The 20,521-nt window shown below is 40.1% G+C and overlaps 1 protein-coding gene across 1 annotated transcript; it reads left to right on the forward strand.

The window, feature by feature from the left end:
* The first annotated feature begins 1,042 nt into the window (after positions 1-1,042).
* On the forward strand, positions 1,043-12,295 carry stk17al (serine/threonine kinase 17a like). The gene is made up of 7 exons (XM_014969470.2): positions 1,043-1,436; positions 4,564-4,776; positions 8,079-8,223; positions 8,777-8,903; positions 9,008-9,056; positions 9,650-9,829; positions 10,661-12,295. The coding sequence occupies exons 1-7, from the start codon at positions 1,342-1,344 to the stop codon at positions 10,941-10,943; spliced, it is 1,092 nt and encodes a 363-aa protein (XP_014824956.2). The 5' UTR covers positions 1,043-1,341; the 3' UTR covers positions 10,944-12,295.
* Positions 12,296-20,521: the final 8,226 nt, after the last annotated feature.

Raw genomic sequence — 20,521 nt, forward strand, 5'->3', positions numbered from 1 at the left:
TGTCTTCACCTTTCCCAGTCATGCCAGAGTGCATTAAAAAACAGTTGTTTGGTGGGATGCCATGAATTCCTATTTGATGACATGCAGGTTCAATGAGCAGACAAACAACTCTCCCACAGATTAGAAAAATGCTGCACGGGGAACTCTTGTACCTTCGGGCCATCTTTCAATCCGAGATAGAGTAGGGTGTGGGAAAAAGAGTCTCACCTAAGATGATGTCAAACCGAAAGTAAGCAGTGAGAAAGGAAAACACATACCAACGACAACACTCAAGAAATTTATTTAATGTTTAGAGATTTTAAGAATGTTTTTATCTTTGTTATAGATAAAAACCAGGACTGATGAGGTGAACACATAATATGTGAAAGTAGGTTAAAGCAGCACAAACACATACTACCAACATTCAGGAAATTCAGGCAACAGTTCACGAAGGGCTACAAAATTGGACAACTACTTATTGAAAAAAATGTCCCCTGGTCCAACGAGCCCCAGTTTCAGATGTAATATTAAAAATAATAAGGTCATAATTTGCTGTATGCAACCCCATCTGATGCAGGAATTGGAACTATGTCACAAACATCAAATCAATTCAAACTGCACTCCAATGACCTACACAGTCACCAGATCAGCTCAATAAAGCAGCGTTAGGATATGGTGGCTGAACAGGAGAGTCAGACCAGGGATGTCTGCAGCAAATGTATCATGCTGTCATGTAAGAACCACTGCTCAGAAGAGTCAAACTTCTGAGCAGTGTTTCAGAGAAACTAATCTATGCCACAGTGAATGTAGGCAAAAGTGAGTCACTTTTGAAAAGCTGTAAAAGAGGGACACTTTAATCTAGCTAAACTATAGACAAATTTAAACTGATGTTATCTTCAGTTTAGTTTTAGTTTATGTAGCAATTACAATAAACCAAACAGTAAAAAAGAAGAGACTTATGTCAGTTTACCTGGATCAATAAACACCTTGCCTCCATTCGCCAGCTGACTCTACGGTCCGCCCAGCTTAACTAGTCATTGGCTTTGCACTGCGGCGCGTCAGAACAGGGGCTGGTTCCTAACGAGACGTTTGTTTCCCTATGTTATAGTAGCAGCAGACTTAGTTCACAGACACAGTGAAACACTCATGTCAGCAGCATCTACTCGGCTGGGACGCGTTCAGCCTGGATAGCCTCCCGGTGTTTTCACACTTATTTCTCTGCCTTAAGCCCACTCGTTTTTTTGTTCTTTTTATTATGCGAGTTATTAGTTGAGCTGAACCGAAAATCGTGTTTTTCCCTTCACGTTTGTTGTGGAGAGCGTTTATTTCCAAGGAGCGACTTCGGTGCCAAACTCAGCAGCAATGAACAAGAACGGGATTGTGACCGAAATCCACACGAAGATAAGAAAAGAGCCGTTCTCTACCAATTACGAGCTGGTGGGCAAAGAACTGGGCAGGTGAGTTGCTTTTGTTGCGTATTTTTGAACACCTCGGCGGCGAAAATCCGTCAGCTGACTCTCTGGCAGTGTTTCTTCAGGGGTCAGAGTTTGCAACAATGCATCGATAATCGAAAATCATGTAAACGTTTTAGATTTACTCTCTGCACGTGCTTGGAAAGCGCGTTAATTGGACAGTTATTGTGCGGCATTCAGTCTCGTGAGGTAGCAGCGCTTGGCACCGGGGGCTCGCGCACTGCTAAAGCGCTTTAGTGGATCTCTGCTTAAAATTTCCGAACAGATTATTGTTGTTATTGAATATTTTAGATTCCTTGTGAGGTAGAATGAACTTAAAGGGTTACACCAACCCTCCTCCAGATGTCAGCGCTGCTGTCGGCATTAGAAGGACATTACTTATGAATTCACTGCATCACTTTGAGTGTTTGACTCTTCAGCTGTTGCAGTATGCCCACGTTTGTGGTTGAATATTGTGGTTGTAAAAGTTTCAGTTTCTTGAGCTGGGCATCAGATGTATACTGCATAATTGTTGTCACGGTAAATAACAGTTTCATGCAATAAGATAATCCCAAAAACACAAATTATTGATTTTAGTGCAGACTTAAGATATGTTCTTGACAGTTTACACTTCCTGTTTCTATCAAGCTTTCATTAAATAACCTTTTTTTTGTCTCTCATCCTTATGCCTATCTTTCAAGCTTAATGCGAGATTCATGTTTGTTTGCTTCAGTTAAAATTTGTTTAATGTAGATCTGAAGAACGTATATATATTTTTTTTATTTCAATATCTTTGTGAGGAATATAATATTATCAAAGGACTGCTTACAGTATTTAGGGGGATATAAAATTTCAGATCCCTGTCATTCAATTTGAAAATACATACTTGATAGACTTATCCTGTTCTTTATCAAAATCCTAGTCCCCGGTGTATTGGCAGAGTTACTGTGCTAATAAAGAGATTTAAGAGGCAATTCGGTTAATCATAATTTATATCATAATCACAATTTTCAGCGTTATTATTGCAACTTCATGTTGTGTACCTTCCCTTCAGACTGTTGGTACTCTGATTGCTAGGATTGGGCCAGTTTTGCTTTCAGACTCTCTGATAACTGTGACACCAGCCGCGGCTGGCCTCAGGTTGCCCATGAGGTACAGATTAGAGAAGCCTCTAAAACTCCTTCCGCTTCTCATGGTTTCAACCCGACAGCATCCTGAGATCAGGCCCCATAATCGCATTAGGTGAAGGAATGTATGCGGACGCACAGCAGGAAATCAAGTGTAAAGTCTGTACATTAATTTGTTCACCACATTAGAGAGAGGTGGTGTCTGTTTCAATATTTCCACACTTGCCTTCCTTGAACCGTGTCCAGTTGAAGAAACCATACGGCTCGGTGGCTTTTCTTTCAAGCTTCATCATCTTGCTTTGCATTATGAGATTTAGTTAAAACCAGGAACTGGAACTGCTCTTCTGCATGGGAAACGGGCATCTACAAGCTGCAAGAGCTGTCATTTCACATCTGACATGAGTCAGTGACCTGCTGAGGGAGACAAAGCACAGACGCAACAGGAAGCTGATTTCTCAATCAAATTACCTAAATCTCTCAAGTGGAAGAAGGGGAATTAGTTTTGTGTCACTATAAAGCTGATGATAGATGACAAATGTTTTTTAACAGATTCTGTTGGAAGATAAACCTAAAAGTTTCTAACAGTTTCCTTTACATAATGGCAACTTTAAATGTCAGGGTTTAAAAATTCCTCATACATTTGCAAAAAAAAATTAAAATACAATGAGTGAAGCAAAGCTTCTGCTTGAAATATTACCAAAATGTTCTGTGCTTCTGAAACATGACTGTGAACATAGCCAGCTGGAAGATGGCCTTGTTTGGTGACCTCTGACCTGCTGTCAACCTTTGAAAAGGCCTCCTGTTGCTCTTTTATGTTTCCACTTGTCACTCCTTTTCACTCCATATGTAGTTCCCAGCCCACAGATCTGAACTTGGCTAATTAAGTGTAAAGAGGCTGTGACGGCTTTCGTCTTTTTCACGCCGAACAGTGACACATCACCATTCTGTGTGCCTGGTTAACTACACAAGAGTCTGGGCCTCCCAGCAGCCCGGAGAGGAGCCAAAACAGAGCTAAGCCAGAAGAGCTGCTGTTTTTGGTCAGGCGCATAGTGGTCTTGGGTTAAAAACTGTGTGGGAATTTGTCTGAAACCATGCTGACGGGTGTTTTCATTTATATTCAGTCCTGCTCTTCAGCTTTTCACATTCAACTCTGTTTTCCCAGAGACTCAGAGTTCTTCCTTGGACATAGATGTTTACAGTGTAGTGTCCACTTTTTTGCATGCTTATAACACTCCAACAGACCTAGAGCAAATTACCCACTGTCTGACCAGGGTCAGGTAGGTGGTCCTGGTCTGGAGGCTGCTGTTTTTAGCTGACTGGTCAGCTTTTGTATGTCTTGTCAAAGGAGAATCAGTGTCTCGCTAAGGGTCTGGGTGGAGGCATCAACACTAATCCATTTGTCTCCGCTGCTGTCAGCTGGGAAGAAAGGGAAGTGGACAAGGCCTTATTATCAGCGTGGGAGGGGACGGCGAGCAATTTTGTCAGTTTGACACTTGGTGGCAATTTTGCACACATCGGACATCCTGCCGCAGCCATGGGTGACCCTTAGTACCTTCTTTGACTTCGTGTGCTGAAAAAGTTATCTCAGAATTTCATTTTATCATCATTCAGTTGGGCGTTTTCTGTTTTTATTATTTGGATTTCCAGCAACTCGATTGTTGCATCTCCGTTGTGCTTATACACTTATCAGGTCCTTGCCCACTTTCAGCAGCACTTGCCAAAAGTTTCAGGCTTATCTGTCTCTTGTCAGACCCTTCTGAAGACTAAAGGCGAGGGAGGAGAATAAGAAAATTCAACTGAACATCTGATTCCACCCTCTAGCAGAGCATTTCGGCATTCAAATGATGCTTCTGAACAGCCTTATCTTTGTGTCAGTCCATAACAGTTCCTTTTGTCATGCATATATTCATAACCTGCTTCATCAGAAACAATCACTCGTTGTCATTTGTCTGTCTCTTCGCTAATCACTCCCTTCATATCTCCCCTTTTTTTTTTTTGGTTCCCAGGGGAAAATTTGCTGTGGTGAAGAAATGCACTGAGAAGGCAACGGGAAAGCAGTACGCTGCCAAGTTTCTGCGAAAGAGACGAAAGGGAGCAGACTGCCGCATGGACATCTTCAACGAGATAGCAGTGCTGGAGCTGGCCAAGGCCAACCCATATGTGGTGGGACTGCACGAGGTCTACGAAACCAACTCCGAAATTATCCTCGTTCTGGAATGGTAAGTCAGCACTTTTAAACTGTCTGAAAAAAAAATGCATGCTCTACTTAAGTGTTTCTGTTTGCAAACAAAGTCGGCCCTCCTTGTTCCACTGCTGATGAGATGGATGCTGTAGTAATTTTCTCAATAATTCATCATTTCGGAAAAGTTCCAATCTAATGATGTGGCTTTTCATCACTTAAGATCAGAAAATCTCTTAATCGTCGGCCAACAAAAGCATCCTTTGTCTGGTTGCTCACCCGGTTTCTAGTTGATGTGAAAGATTTTCTTTTTTAGTTGATCTTTACGTCAGAGCACATTTTGTCATGCAACATCCTGTGCTTTGCATGGGCATAGCTTCTGGGTTTTCTTATGAATAGAGATGTGTGTCTAATGCGCAGCCTTGAGTTATTGTTGCATACAGTCTGCCTTATATGGAAATTCTCTTTCTGTGGTTATTCGCTCTTCCTGCTTTACCGTCTCAGGTTCTTGCTGTGGCAGATGACAGGAACTGTCACTTTAAATGCTAATGTTGCATGTAGAGTTCTGTGAGTAAATGACTTATTGAACCACAGATTACTCATTGAAAATGTGCTGATCAGTGCTTAAGGCAGTGTTCTGCCATTGACTACACATGGAAACTAGCCAGACATTGTCACTAAAACAGAGGAATCCTCTTGGCCGTCTGGTTGTTGACTGCTATGATTGAGTGATGTAAGACGTAAATGTCCCTTGGCTGCTACAATAACATTGTGCAATTAGAATTCAGGAAGGCTGCTTAGTGGACGAATTACCTCATTAGAGATGGCTGACGTACCTTTTTACTGTACTGCTCAGTGACCAAACTGAAGACCTCACTGGTCATCCCCATCCCAGACTTGAAATGCTTCTGCAGAACAAAAGCTGCTCTGTGGCAGCATTTCACTACTTGAATCAAGTGTGAAAGGGGAAGTAGCACCACAGCTCAACTCCCCATGCCTGCAGAGAAAACATAACAGTAGGTCAGTCAGCATGGGTCCTCAGTTACCCTTACAGCACACGAACAATATCGTAATACTCAGCAGCAGGGCTTTTAAATGTCAGACACCACCGCCTTCCTTGCACACGAGGCGTCAAACTTGATGTAACACTAAAGGTGAAACCCATAAACCAGTTCGAAGCTGCATCTCTGAAGTGTCAAACCCCGTTTTCAAGAATTGCAAACCATTTTCCATTTCCTGTGGCTTTAAATGTAAGCGTCAAGCGAGGCTCCCAAAAGCAGCACACAGCCCCATGCTTGTTTTAGATGTTGTGCGTGCACTTATGCACACGTCACAGCCGCAACCACATCCGTGCCAATGACAAAGAGATGGCAAAGGCTGATTTCTGATAACCTGAAAATGCAAGCTTCGATGTATCTGTTCCAAAGAAACCTGCAGCAAGATGATGACACATTTTACAGATTGTCACTTTGATGACAAATGAGTTCTCAAGGGTACTTTTAGCCGGTAGATCTCCCAGTCATTGTGACGTAGCTTTTCATTTCCTTTACTTGTTGTGCACATGCCTAAAACTTTATCATGAGATTTTGTTTTGCTTTTTTCAAATCACACACTTAAAATAATTATAGTAACTTTAAGATGTAAAATATACATTGCTTCAGTCTCTTATTTCTTACCAAGTAAATACTTTTATGTTTCCTTTAAATGGTCTCCTGTTTTTTTGGGGGGGGGTTCTTAATGTCAGTATAACACCGACCTCACTGGACTTGAACTGAACCATTACCGACACAAACTATTGTCCAGGAAAGTCATCCAACTGTAAGGTTATCCTTGGTGACACTGGTTGGCAGGCTGCTGACGTAAACGAGTGCCCAAGCTCGGTGGTCTGGTCTGCCAACATTGGATTTGATCAAATGGCTTCTGCTGCAGATTATAACGGAGTTTTTTTTTTTTTTTTTTTTTTTCTTAACAAAGACAATGCCTTATTTTCCTCTGTCTCTCTACCTCACCTTTGAAACTGACTTCAGGCCGGGTCTGTGTGCTTTTACACGTTTTGCCACTGAGTCACTTTTGCTCCCAAAACATCGAGTACGTTTAATGCCTTTCTTGGAAAGAAGGAAAACAAAGCGTTCTTGGTTAAAACATGTTGTCTCTATTGAATTTAAGCAAAACAGACTTTATCAAGATAGCAGCTTCCTAGATGGTTCTCTGCTGACAGCTTTATGAAGGCAGTGAAGCACTTTGTCCTTTCAGGCGCTTAGCTGTTCGAACAGACTTTGGAAGTGCTTGCAGGAGAAATTAACGTTGACAGTTTTAAGTTTAGTTTTGGAAACTGTGACTCGGGAAGAAAAAAGGATTTCTTCTTGCCACTGAAGTCAAAAATATTCAGTGGATTTGAAGCACGAAGACTGGAATTGCATCCAGTTAGTGTAGAAATGAAAAAAAAAAAAGTCAAAGTAAACAGTTTAGCTGCTTTGAGAACCTTCATTATTTATGGAGGTAGGATGCTTGTTGATACAGTTAAAATCAACAAACAGTTTATGAATGGCCATGACATGTTATTTTACAAAATTTGTTAAAAGTAGAGGCCTAGACAGAGACAAGAAAATGATGGTTATGTAACATTGTGCCCAGGGCTTGCTCCCAAAGCTTTCCCTCTGAGGATGAAAAGTATGTGTGCCTTCTAAAGCCCAAGCACATGGTTGTAGTTTCTTTCTTTTTTTTTTTTTTTGGGAGGGGAGACCTTTCAGCTCGAGGCTCTGATTTGACTGATCTTGGGCATCTAACATAAATCCACTATGTCTCCACTCTACTTAACTGTGTTGCACAAGAGCCGTCAGGAATCGGACAATTTCTGCCTCGAAAACTTTGAGTCCAAAATTATTTATTTAACAAACAAGTCAGCAATTTTGCAGGCTGAGGTTACCCTACCCTCTTTGTGACTTCATACAGGTTTAACATAATTTCCTTTTGTATTCACAAATGTTCTAGGCTTTGATTAGTTTTGCATTGTTGGCCTCTGCTTCTTCCTCCTATTTTACTAAACTCAATAGGTATATATCGGGCTGTAATAGATCTTATCACAGCCTCTTACCTCATGTAACATTCTTATCTCAATCATTTTTTTCTAAGGGTAGGAAGGCACACTCGCAGGCAGGATGCCTAAAATGTTATTGATTTATGTTCGGCCCTCCTGTATGTGTAGATGTGGTCAAACTTTGATCTTTAAAACCAAAGCACAGCAATGAATGTATCTTTTGCAGAAATGTAGGTTTCTATATGTTGCTGGTAACTGATGTGATTAATTTATTCCAATGTCTCCATCTTGTGCTGTCGCTGCAGTGCTGCAGGTGGGGAGATCTTTGACCAGTGCGTGGCCGACAACGACGAAGCCTTCACAGAGAAAGATGTGATACGACTAGCCAAGCAGATCCTGAATGGAGTCGCCTTCCTGCATCGAAACAACGTTGTCCATCTGGATCTGAAAGTAAGGACGCAATTTCTAGGACAGGGGAGGACAAATTATGCCCTTGAGGCACACAGTGATAAAGAGGGTTTTTCTGTTATGCAACCAGAGCTCATTCGGTGCGTAGTGACTGTGTTCCTGTGAGGAATGAGTTCAGTGATCTTAACATAGCTATTATGTTCAGTTCAATGCATTCTGTTGTAACAATGTGTTCAACCGCTTTCTGGTTTCTTCTTACAAAACCACACATTCATTGAACTTTACCACTTACCCACCCCCAGAAGTAGACTCAGTTGCATTCACACTTTGATTTTTTCCAAACTCTAAACAAGCCTGGCGGTGAAGCCAAGAGGAACCTGATAGGCTCAGTGAATGATCTGAGATCAGAACAGCAACCTGTAAGCTAATGAACTACACCTTAATCTTGTCAGGAGTGTCTAGCCAGAATACCTTGAATTCATTCACACGGACAGCTGATGACGCCGGCTGTAAGAGCTCAGGCCACTTCAAGTGTGTATATATAGTCATTATGTAACAGAACTTTGCCTAATCTTTGTGTGTGTTTTCTCTCCAGCCCCAGAACATCTTGTTGACCAGCGCCAGACCCCTGGGGGATATTCGCATTGTGGACTTTGGCTTGTCCAGAAGGATGGACAAGATCGCAGAGGTCAGGGAGATTCTGGGTACCCCAGAATATGTTGGTGAGTTCTGGTTTCAGCCTTTAAATTCTCAGATTCACATGTATCTTTTCACATTTGAGTGCTCATAATTCATGACTAATTGGGTCTGTTCTTCTAATTTTCAGCACCAGAAATCCTGAACTATGAACCCATCAGCATTGCTACGGACATGTGGTAAGGGTGCTACTTTGCTATTTGTTTTAATACAGTAGAAAATATATATCACTGATTCAACATGAATAAAATAATTAGAACATTTTCAGGCTTGCAAGTCAAAGAGGTAATAGTCATTCGATTAGGGTTTGTAGGTTATTAGCCTTCGAAGGCTGAAGGTTTGAAACCCATGCCATACAACAACTGGATTTTGATACAAAATGAAATATCTATTAGATAATTGGTTGAAGAATAAAGGCTAAATGTCCAAGCTTAAAGTTGGAAAAATCATTAGAATAATTGTAAAATCCAATATTGCTGCCTTGTACATAAAACTTTGTAAAAATGGTCACAAAATAGTTTTATTTGCACTTTTAGCAGTTTGTTGTTTTGATGTTTTAAAATGTGGGAAAATAAGTTGGTATTACCCAATAGTGTTTAGTTTGGATGTCATTTGGCAAATTCTTCTGCGTTTGTTATCAACTTGGAGCAGGATCATGGTTAAGATCATGGCTCAAAGGAAGTCGGGCAGATTGTAGTCATTGTGAATTGTGTGAAACCATCCAAGAAGACACCTTTGCCCCATAACATCCTCCTTCCTCTCTCTGTTCCAGGAGTATTGGGGTCCTGATCTACGTCATGCTGACGGGCGAGTCTCCATTTCTGGGTGATGACAAGCAGGAGACATTCCTCAACATTTCCCAAGTCAATGTAGATTATTCCCAGGACACGTTTGAAGGGATTTCCTCCCTGGCAGTTGACTTTATCAAGTCCTTATTGGTGAAAAACCCCAGGTGAGGATTTTATTTGGAAACGATTTATTTATTTATTTTCATATGTATGAGTGTGTTTTATTCCTTCACTTTAGACATCCAGTACTGTTGGTCTGGCTTCCTTGAATTGAGAGTGTCAGATTTGCTCTGCAGCAAAATAAGAATCGAAAATATTCCTCGGTTGTGCAATTGACTTAAAGATGAAGTTAATCGGATACTTTGAGCTAAATCAATAATCTGCTTCTATCTGCATCACCTTAAATGGATTTTCACACCAAGGAAGTGAGTCACGTTCGCAGCCAGCGGAACTACATGCGTGTGGTTACATGATTCACGTTACTGTTACACGAAGCCATTTCCTCTTTCTGCTAATTCTAACTTCAAACTTGCTTCATTTACAGAAAAATGCTCATTTTATTGATTTGGACACAAAATTAACAGCCTTGCAAGTCTGTTTGAAAAAAAAAAAAGGAAAAAGTTCTGATTAACCTCACTTCTACCCTAATTAGACTGCTCCAGTGAAGAGGCCTTCATTTGCAGCTATAATTTGTCTGTCTCACGGCCAAAGCCGCAATCTCGAGTCAGTATCATTTAATTGCAACAGATTAGCGGTTGCAACGGGGGGGGATGCAAGTTTTTCTTATGATTTTGGGTCTTAATGAGACAAAGGGAACAACATTTTTTAGAACTGAAAGTACTGTTTATGTGGTTTTGCGAAACCAGTGATGAAAAGGAACATACCCGACGTCTGAGAGAATTGATTGAATTCGGAAGACCCGGGCCATCAAATGATTATACAAACTGTTTGGGAATTTCCACTCATCCACAGTGTTATTGTGTTTGTGTGCACAGGAAGAGAGCCACGGCAGAAGAATGTCTCAATCACCCCTGGCTGAACCCCCTCTCCCCCTCCCACCCGCACCTCCACGCGATGTCGGCCTCCTCGCTCGACGAGCCCGAGATGAGCCAGTCGGAATCGGAGCCCGAGAGCCCGGCTCCTTCCCCGGAGCTGGCCTTTGAGTCGTTCCTCATATGCCCGGTTCAGGGCGAGCTGAAGACGGGCCGCCACGCCTTCTCCTTCAGCGAGCCGCCTTTCCGCACGCGGTCCGAAATAAAGCAGGAGCTGATATGCTGACCCGAGTTTCACTTTCGGTGAGAGACGAGACGGATCCAAACTGAACGGAGCAGAGGCTGAGGAGCCGGGGGGGCCGCGCTCTGCGACTGCTTTACGCCTGGCTGCCTTTACTGCTGTGATGTCTTTAAGCTGAACTGTTTGTGGCTTCATACCTCTGCCTGTTTTTGTGTGACTGCGCTTTTGAACGGATTTGGAAAAACTGCGCAGCAGGAGAGGCGTTTGAGGTCGGACAAAGCAGGAAAAAGAAGAAGCGGGAGATGACGCACGAGGACCTTGTTGCATGACTGCACTGCTGCCTTAAGAGTGACAGAACTGAACTCGGCTGCACACTGTCCCCTGCACTGGTTTCGTTTTACCTGTCCAGCCTGTTGGACTGGGTTGCAGTACTTTCGTTCTTCGCGCATCAGAATAATTTATCCCTCTGTTGACTTGTAAATAATTTCTCTGTAATCCTTTGAAGACGGTGAAGAACTGAAATCTGGTTCTATTAAAAAAAAAAAAAAAAAAAAAGGAAATGCAACAGAGGGCAGCACCTATGCTGAAGCCAGACATTAAATACTGTTTTTTTATGTTTATTTATGTTTGACTCATATTGCCTCAGCCCCTTAATATTCAAGCCACATAAATGCCTGAGATTAAGGCTGATATAGTAGCATTCTTATTTTTTAAGACAATCTTGAGCACTTTTTTATTTTGTTTGTTTAATTAATGGCTCATGAAGCATAATCCACTGTTGCACAGTGTACTGTACAAATAAACTGTTTTTCATCCCTGTTTTTGCCACGTGACCTGAATATAATGTGCCATGTATTTTTTTTTTTTTTTTCCAGCCACTCTTGTTAAATTCAGTTCAAACTTATATTTTTGGCTTTTGCACAGGTTGCACAAAATATTTTGTACCCCCACGGAAGGTTGCTTCTAGATTCATGCTTTTTGTCCAAGAACGAGGAAACCATAAAAGTCTGAGAGCATCCGACTGATTATTTAATTTGTTATAAAAAAATAAAAAAATATATCTTAACACAATCTGTGATTCCTGCCTTCAGATTTTTTGGGAGCAGAGAAATCGGAAAGCATTTCTCAAAACTAAGAAAGTACACAAATGTATATTGTGAGCTGTGAGAATTAATCTGGAAAAGAAACAATTTTCTACGACTTGTCAACGTTTAGCATTGATACAATATTCCTTTTTGTACAGCAACGGATTCATTCCTGTTTTCTGCTCTTGAATTTCAGAAAGGTTTGCACTTGTCCTTGCGGACATCATGTTAATATAAATCCATGTTTGTTTATGGCATGCATTGCAAAATGTACTAAGAAAAAAAGAAAATACATGTGCTTTTTTTATCAAACACTGTTGTCGTATACTTATTAAAATAGAACTACATTTAATTTTCAATTAACTAAATATTTGAAGCACCTTGTTTGTACAGGACAGGGGTCATCGACCTTTACAATTCAGAGCCATTTTTTCCTCTTGCTTCTACATTGTATTTATCTTGAGTTGTAAAAACTACTTGACCCCCTTTGATTAAACGTAGCTTATCAAGTTTTATATGTGTAATATAACATTTAATTGTTTTGCGGTTAAAGGCCAATACCTTCTTTTTTTATGTCTTGGAACAGTGAACTTTTGCATATATATTTCCTTGAATTAGACATTCGACACAACTAGCATACGGTCTTGACGCCAAACATTACAAGATCATAAGAACTCTTTGTAGTGAGAATAGAGCAAAATTGCATAGAGAGGCAATGGCCAGGCTAGGATAACTCTAAGATGTCTAATGCATTTGAAAACTTGGTATTGGACTTTTTGTTACTTCTATATCAAAATAATACTCAGTTCACTTTGTATTAATTAGCCCAGCGTATTGGGAACCAATCTGGAGGGACTAAAGAGACACGTGCACATCCACAGCTTCAGGTCAGAGACCTGTTAGGCAGCGTAGGACATTTTCTATAGTGCCAAAATAAGTGAGCACAGCACTGATGTCATCAGAACAGATCTCTTATAAAAAGTCTCACTTTTCTTGATCCGGGTTCTCTAACTTAGATGAAACACAAAAATACAAGCAGAGATCTGTGTGTGTGCAGGAAAACATGACATCACACATTTCACTAGATCACACAACATAACTGAAGGGGGGGTTTATGCACACAAGCACCAGATATATGCTATAAAATACCTCAGTTTGCACTCCTTTGAAAATTAATAAAAAATTAAGATAAATAAGTAAGTAAACATCCTTTTATCAGGTGATTGAAATCAAAATCTGTGCTGCTTTTCAGTACATTTTCCAGCAAACATAACTGTGTGAGGTTTGGACTAACAGCTTAAATCCTTCCTTGCTACTTTGGCATCACTGCTTGTGCTATCGGAAACAAAATGATGATAAATTCTTTGAAAAGGGAAGGGAAAAACTCAAATTCTCAGACTTTTTAGCTAACACCTACCATCTAAATGTCCTGTTTCCATCTGTTGCTTCTATTTAATTGCAAAGGAAAAATGTCTGGAGGAGGCTCCCAACACATATATTTATGAAGTTTTTAACAATTCTGACACGATTTTACAAGGAAACAAGATAAAATCTTCCTACTGGAATGCACTTTTATCGAACACGTGATTGTGAGCGTAAAGCACCTTCACATTTATTGGCACCTCTGGCAAAGGTGTGTTCAAAACTATCCAAAACATTTTCATTTCAGTAGCACAATCTTACACTGAGCATTTTTAGAGAAGCAGCACCTTTAACTCGAGTGCTATTTTTACAGAGGAAGAAATGGTCACACTAAAAATGTGACACAACAACCGGTGAATAAATGTTACTGACGCAGCTTCAGATTCTGTTTCTTTTTAAAGAATGATCAAAACATTCAAGCTTCCTGCATTTTTCAGACTCTCGTCAAAACACTAAAGGCAAGAGAGCATGCCGTCTAGCATGCAGATGCACGTTGTAGTTTGTAATTCAGGATAAGGCTGAAAGAAAACATTTACTCACCAAAACTCAGTCTATGGTTAAAAAAAATTTAAAGAACAAGTCAAAACAACTGGAGCTGTGATCTTTGAGTCTAAGCGGAGAGTTAATCTTGCCATCTCAATGGTAAAAGAAGGAGAGAGATTAATCTAGGACTCCAGAAAACTGCATTAGATTTTTCTGGTGGAGAAAATGTCCTTAAGAAAGTGGAATTTCATTAAAGATTTTATACACATCTTCGCCAATGGGGAGGATGTTGTAGATTTCGGTCTAATGTTTGGCCTTTTGACTTCTTTAACTGAGTCAAAAAAGTCTCCTGGACAAAAGAAATGCTAAATGATCTTTTGGTGTTCTGAGATAAGTTTCTCCTCATTCTGTTCTTTTGGGCGCCTAAGCAGAAACTAAATCATCCCAAGAGATTTGACGCAAATCTCTTGCAGGAATTCAACCTTATTTTGATCTTAAACACGGGAAGCTCCAATAAACACAAAAAAACAGCAATAATATGCCGCATGCTACATGAACTAGTCATTGTTCTAGCATAGACTTTATTTAAACTGATGGGCTAATCTTTTTATGTGTGTGTCTCAGTTTGCCTTCCAGTGTGTGTTTGACTCTTACTGCTGAAAGACAAGGGAGATCTCAACCCCGAACACACAGCTCTGGCCGGCTTTGCTCGTAAAGCATCTGTTTTTCGAGTCAACATACCTATTTACAGAATCTGAGTATCACAGAGGGGGAAAAAAAAAGGGCTCTCTTGGGCCAGACTTCCATAAATATCCAACAGCTTCTCTGAACAGGAAATGCCAGCATCCTTTAAAGAGGAAGCCGCAGTAATACTGAGGTAGCAAAGTTTCTTTCTCTTTCATGCTTACTCGTGTCAGGTTAAACAATATCAGAGCCCGAATTCTTGCTTTAACGTGCTCTTCCTCCTGTTTTCGGCTCTGAGCCGCTTCAGCGGTGCTGCAGCCAATAAGGAGAAAGTCGAACTTCCTGCAGGGTCCTAATCTGGTGGCTCTTTGCTGGATGAGCTGCTTCCCCTGAAGAAAATCCTGCTGCTGCATGGAGCTGAGGAATGCCAGAAATGTTCATAACTGGCCTCCTTTCTTCTTCTTCTTCTTCTTTTTTTTTTAAACTGTGTCCTTTATGCCTTCCTTCCCCCCGCATCCATGTGAGGTTTGTTTTCTCAGCAGCAGATGGTATTGTTTCCATGCTGCATCCACACACAAACAGATGCGGTTACAGAAGAGGCTCATTTAGCCACTCTTTCTTAGAAAACTCAGATATTAGATGACCAATAGAAAATGATTTATAACAGATGTAGCCACAGTTTGTCTGGTACTTGCGTGTGCAGCAAAAGTCTGGGTTTGTGATATATATAAAAAAAATAAAAAAAACTTGGCTCATGGAGATTCAACAAATCCCACTATGCGTTTCAACCAGATATGCTGCTTTAGTCAGATTCTTTGGACTAAAATTAAGAGTCGCAGCTGAAGTCTGTGTTGTTTTAAAGTGACATTGATGTAAGATACTAAAAACTCCAGTAGTCTGTCTTGAGTCAAGACAACATTAATAAATAGAGATTATTCCCATATTATATGAAGTATTAAAAGTAAAGCTTTCTTGTTTTATTTCATACTAACTGCACCTACCAGGGTTGATCTGGGTGAAGCTCTTACATAACAGTTCCATGTCAGGTATCATCATATCTGTAATCAAACATTTGTTTATGTAAATCTCTTTCCTTCGTCATAGTCAAATAATAAAACACATCTGGGTGGATGATAAGAAGGAGGAATCATTTTAAAACGCTTTAGGGAAAAGAAAGAGCATTGCTAAAACTTTATTTTACATGCACTGTGACAAAGAATAAAATAAAATATGACTTCATTTCTTTTTACCAAGTGTTAGGAATGACTACGCACATCTGTCGTGATCTTTGGTGTAGCTCTGCCTCCTCCAGTATTCTCTGTAACTTCCTCTATGTACACATGAGGACAAAACGAGTTCTGGAGAGTCAATTTGGTTATATTAAAGATACACGACGTTGTCAACATTTCAAATGGATGTCAGTTTTCTCAGAAATCCGATCATGATCCTATTTTATTTTTCATTACCGTAAAAATTGTGAGCCCACATCCATGTAGGCGTCCCCCCCCATTAAGTCCTGGTTCAGGTTTTCACCGTACATCCGCCCTACTTGCTATATCTCAAGCTTAGTCACATTATCTCTAGATCGCTTTCTGTGCACCGGTTTTCTTGGTAACTTCCCTTGCATCTTGCATGATGGGAAATTCCTTTACACCCGTGTTCCTGCATGGTGATGTTGTCACTACAGGGAGGATTTTAATAAAGTATTAAGAAAACAAGTGTCTTTTTTCTAACAATGGCTCCTTATTTTCTTTTCTATTACCTGCCTAATAACTACTTCATTAAATCACAAATTTAAATTTAAAAGCTAGTGTGATTTCTACGAATTTATTTATTCACAACTACAATTCAGGATGTAAAATGGTATTTTTACAAAGAAATTGTCTGTTTTTTATTAATACTAGTCAGCCAAGAAACCATATTGAAACTGTCAAACCAAGTCTTGGGCGACATTTCACTGTTGTTAATCTAAAGGCTTCGACTCAGACTTTTTAAGCACTAAAAATAATTGGTATTACTGCAGTAACACCAGAACTGAAGTGATGATGACAAGTCTCCGGCTCAAATTAAGGGTTATGTAATCAAGAAGAAAAAAAAAGTCAAGACAAATGTTGAACAATAGGGCGTAGCTTAATGTTACGGATCAGCAATTCAAACATTTGAAGGGTGTGTCGGGAACAAACCCGGCTGAGGAGACGGATCAAGCCAAACACATCATCATTTATCATGTTCACATGAGGCATTGGCAGTCTAGTTCTCAGATGCATTCAAATCAGCGACGGCAATGAGTACTTTCAAAAATTCAAAATGTTCTCTTCTGATAAACTCTGTGCAGCTACAAAAGCCTGATATGAACGGCTGCTATAAATTGACATGTAGAATAAATGTTTATTGCTTATCGGAAGCAGAAAGATTTCATATTGCAGGTGTAAAGCTGTTTCCTTAAAGAGGCAAGGAATGTGAGGAACAGAACAGAAATGTTGGAGGATTAAACGTGTTGTGTTCCCTTCATTTTTACAACCTGTCTTTGCCGCGTAGTTCAATCCCCGGAGCAAGTAAGCCGTCTCCATTCTTCACCACTGAAAGAAGAGACGACACAACTTGGCAAACCATTTGGATTTCTGTCTTAATAGATGCCAATTCAAAACCGTCATGCTCCATTGCTTCATGCAATCAGTACAAGATATACGGTTTTGAGAAACATCTTCCAAAAGGTTAAGTTGTTCCAGGAAAGTGTATGTTACTTACTTTTCTAATCTGCTTCGAAAGGCAACAACAGGTTTTGAGTTATTTCTGTTCTGAATATCAGAATTTGCTAGATTTCTTGCGTAAATACTCTTGAAGTTTAGAGAAAGTTTAATGATTGTGTGCTGTTGGGGTTAAAGGGTACGAGCCGATATGGGTGCCAGCAGAATCTTGGGATCAAAACACGGAAAAACAGTCCAGACGTCACCTGACATTGTGCGCTGGACTCAAATTCTTCAAGTATTTCACAGAAACGAGGCCGACTGTGACGAATCAGACCCCGCTTGACATTCTTCATGTTTAATTTCAGGAAGTCGACCAGGACAAAAGGAGAGAGAACATTTCTTTCACGTGTCCCCAGAAGTGCTTGCAAAAAGAAAAACAGACGGGGAAGGAGAAACTTTCCAGCCGGGGCTGAAACACCCGTAACCGCTGGTAATGCCTTTCTTATGGTGGCGCATTCATAGCAGCGAGGGAGGCAGAATCCTTTGGTTAGGCAGAGCTATTTATTCCCTCCTTGGAAACGGATGAAGAACAATAAAAGCATTCTAAACAAAGAGTAGCCCAACCTGATGCTACTGCCTGCTTTCCCTCCCATCTGCGGTGGCAGCGCTCCCCTCAGCGTGGGGGCACTTCTCGCTCACAAGACGTTCAGAAAACCACACAACTGGCCCGCTCGGCTCCAGGAGAACTTTTCAACTCGAAAGCTGGAAAAGAAACCAAACCATAACAAGAGACGCCGCTAAGTTATTCCACTGAAGGCTCGTTTTCAGCTAAGAGAAGGCAATAATATCACTGCCAGTTCCGCCGTTTGGACCCGCTGCTTCCAGTCCACGTGCGTGCCCACTCGTGTTTGCTTAAACTCGAGCTGTAAACACACTTGACCGAGGACCCACGGTGAACCTGAAGTGGTAACAAACCTGGGAGGTGGTCCAGGTTTCAGGCTGACAGGAATCGAAGTCTGGCGGTTTGGATCTTTGGGGCTCTTTCCCAACCCGCAGCACTCTCTATGTTTACTACGATTGTGGATTAGGGAGTTTGGAGTGAAAACACACAAACTCAAGTACCTCCTTGTGAGAGATTGGACCTTATTGCCATAGTATTTACTGGCAAATTTGGATCATCTTCAGTATTTTATTGCTCATGAGTCAATTTACTGTCCTGAGAGAGCACCACGCCTGGTTGCTTGGATGACACAAAACTACTAAATAAGATAAGACATGTGAACTTTACTGTCATTTATGCTAAACACGTAGCTGAACAAAACTGTCTCCATGCTCAGGGTACAAGATGTAAAAGACAGCGCACGCCAAAACGACACAAAGGCATTGCCCACATTGCAAACTACTGTAGATGTAAAACCAGTGAATAAATTAAGCATGTAAAAGAGCAAAGAGTTTAGAGAAAATAGTTATCAAAGTAGTTAACAGTCCATGTGAGGTCGAGGCATTTAAACCCATGTGATTAGACAGTCTGCGTATGAAATGCGTGTACAGGACATACAGTTATGTAAGAGAGTTTGGTATCCTGATGGCCTGGAGGAAGAAGCTCCTGCTAAATCTGATTGTTCTGCCGTGTGCTTTTCCAGAGGGCAGAAGTTCAAACAACCCATCTGCAGGGTGTGTGAGATCCAGAGTCATAGCTGTCTCAAATCATTTTTCAGCAACTGAACAGCTGCCTCGCTACGAGCAACCTTTATCCGTGGCAAAGGTTGCTCACTCTCACTGCACTTTCTCTTGTCCAGTTCTTCTCATTGTGATTTTATCTGGTAGATGGACACAATGCAACACAGTTGTGCTCCAACTCAAATTGTTTCAAAATTAATATTTACATTTATATTTAAAATGTGCTGTATGCATTTCAGTTTTGTACATCCAGGTCAGGTTTTTATATTACCACAGATTTCCATCTAAATTTAGGATATTTTTGTTTCCCTGTTACAGCAAAGCATGGCACGTTTCTATCAGGCACAGGAAGTTAAATGTAGATAAAAAAAGTTGTCTGAAAACTGGATTGCATATGCGCATTTTTTCCTGCCCCTTTACATAAAGGACAGATGTGTGAAGTGCCTTCTCAACAGATTCTCGTACTTTCACATAAAATCTCAAATTCATTGACTTTTGTGGCTGTAGACTTGTAATATGAGGAAACGTTTAAAAGGTATAAATAATTTTGCAAGGAGTAGAAAAATATTTTAAACAAAGAAAAAAATGCAAACATGACTTCCGCTGTCAGACATTGTCACTTCAGTGGAACAAGCTGACAGGAATATCTCAGTATTTTTTTTTTTGTTGAAGTCAGGAGCAATCGAACAGATCAGTCTGCTGTCACATCATTTATACGCAAATACCATTTGCCTGTTTTTTTGGCTTCTTCTCTCTTTTCTTTTCGAGTTAAGCACATTTTTTACACAGAAAAGAAACTTATTTATTTGTAGAACAATCTTACCTACACGTGGTCGTAAAAATGCTTTCTGTATGTTATGTCTTCTGTATAGTTTTACTTTCTCTAGCTCTATTAAAGAAACACCATCTCCATTACATGTTAATGCAGATATTAATCAATGCACACAAAGGAAAACTGGTTAGAAATCACAGTTATCATCATGTTTGCATTTGTTTAGCTAATATTTTTTTTTTTTTTTGAGTTAATGCTGTCCTTTAAACAGAGCTGTCATGTGTTTATACTGTTTTAACTTCATGATGAACTTATTTAAGTCTTTTATTGGGATCGAAATCCATTAAATTCATTTCTCCAGATGGAGCTGAGGTTTTGGTCAAGGTAGATAAAGCTATGAATTCTTCTAAAAATCAATCAGTTTTTGCACAACTGTCAGAAAGATTGTATTTTTCAGCATCAATGTAAGAGTAAGCATACATTCAAGTCAACAAAAATAATTACCTTATAAGAGCCAGAAGGTGTTTTAGTTTGTATTTTTTTCATGGTAACTATCTGGTTTTCAGTTAAATTGTCTAAGACGCTTAGTTTGTGCCTTTACGTCATAATACTGTTGACTTAGTGCGACAAGCTCTAAACTTCTAAACTTCATTGGATAATCCAAATGAGCAGTTTAATTTGAGAAAGTTAACTACTATTTTTCTGGAAAATAGGAAATTGGAGAGTGAAAATAAATGTTTTTTTTTTTTATATATATATATATTCTAGTTTCTATTTTCCAACCAATACTCCTTCCAGACATTGAAA

The sequence above is a fragment of the Poecilia mexicana genome, unplaced genomic scaffold (genome assembly GCF_051168715.1).
Source record: "Poecilia mexicana isolate PSO_F unplaced genomic scaffold, ASM5116871v1 scaffold_8, whole genome shotgun sequence".
NCBI lineage: Eukaryota > Metazoa > Chordata > Actinopteri > Cyprinodontiformes > Poeciliidae > Poecilia > Poecilia mexicana.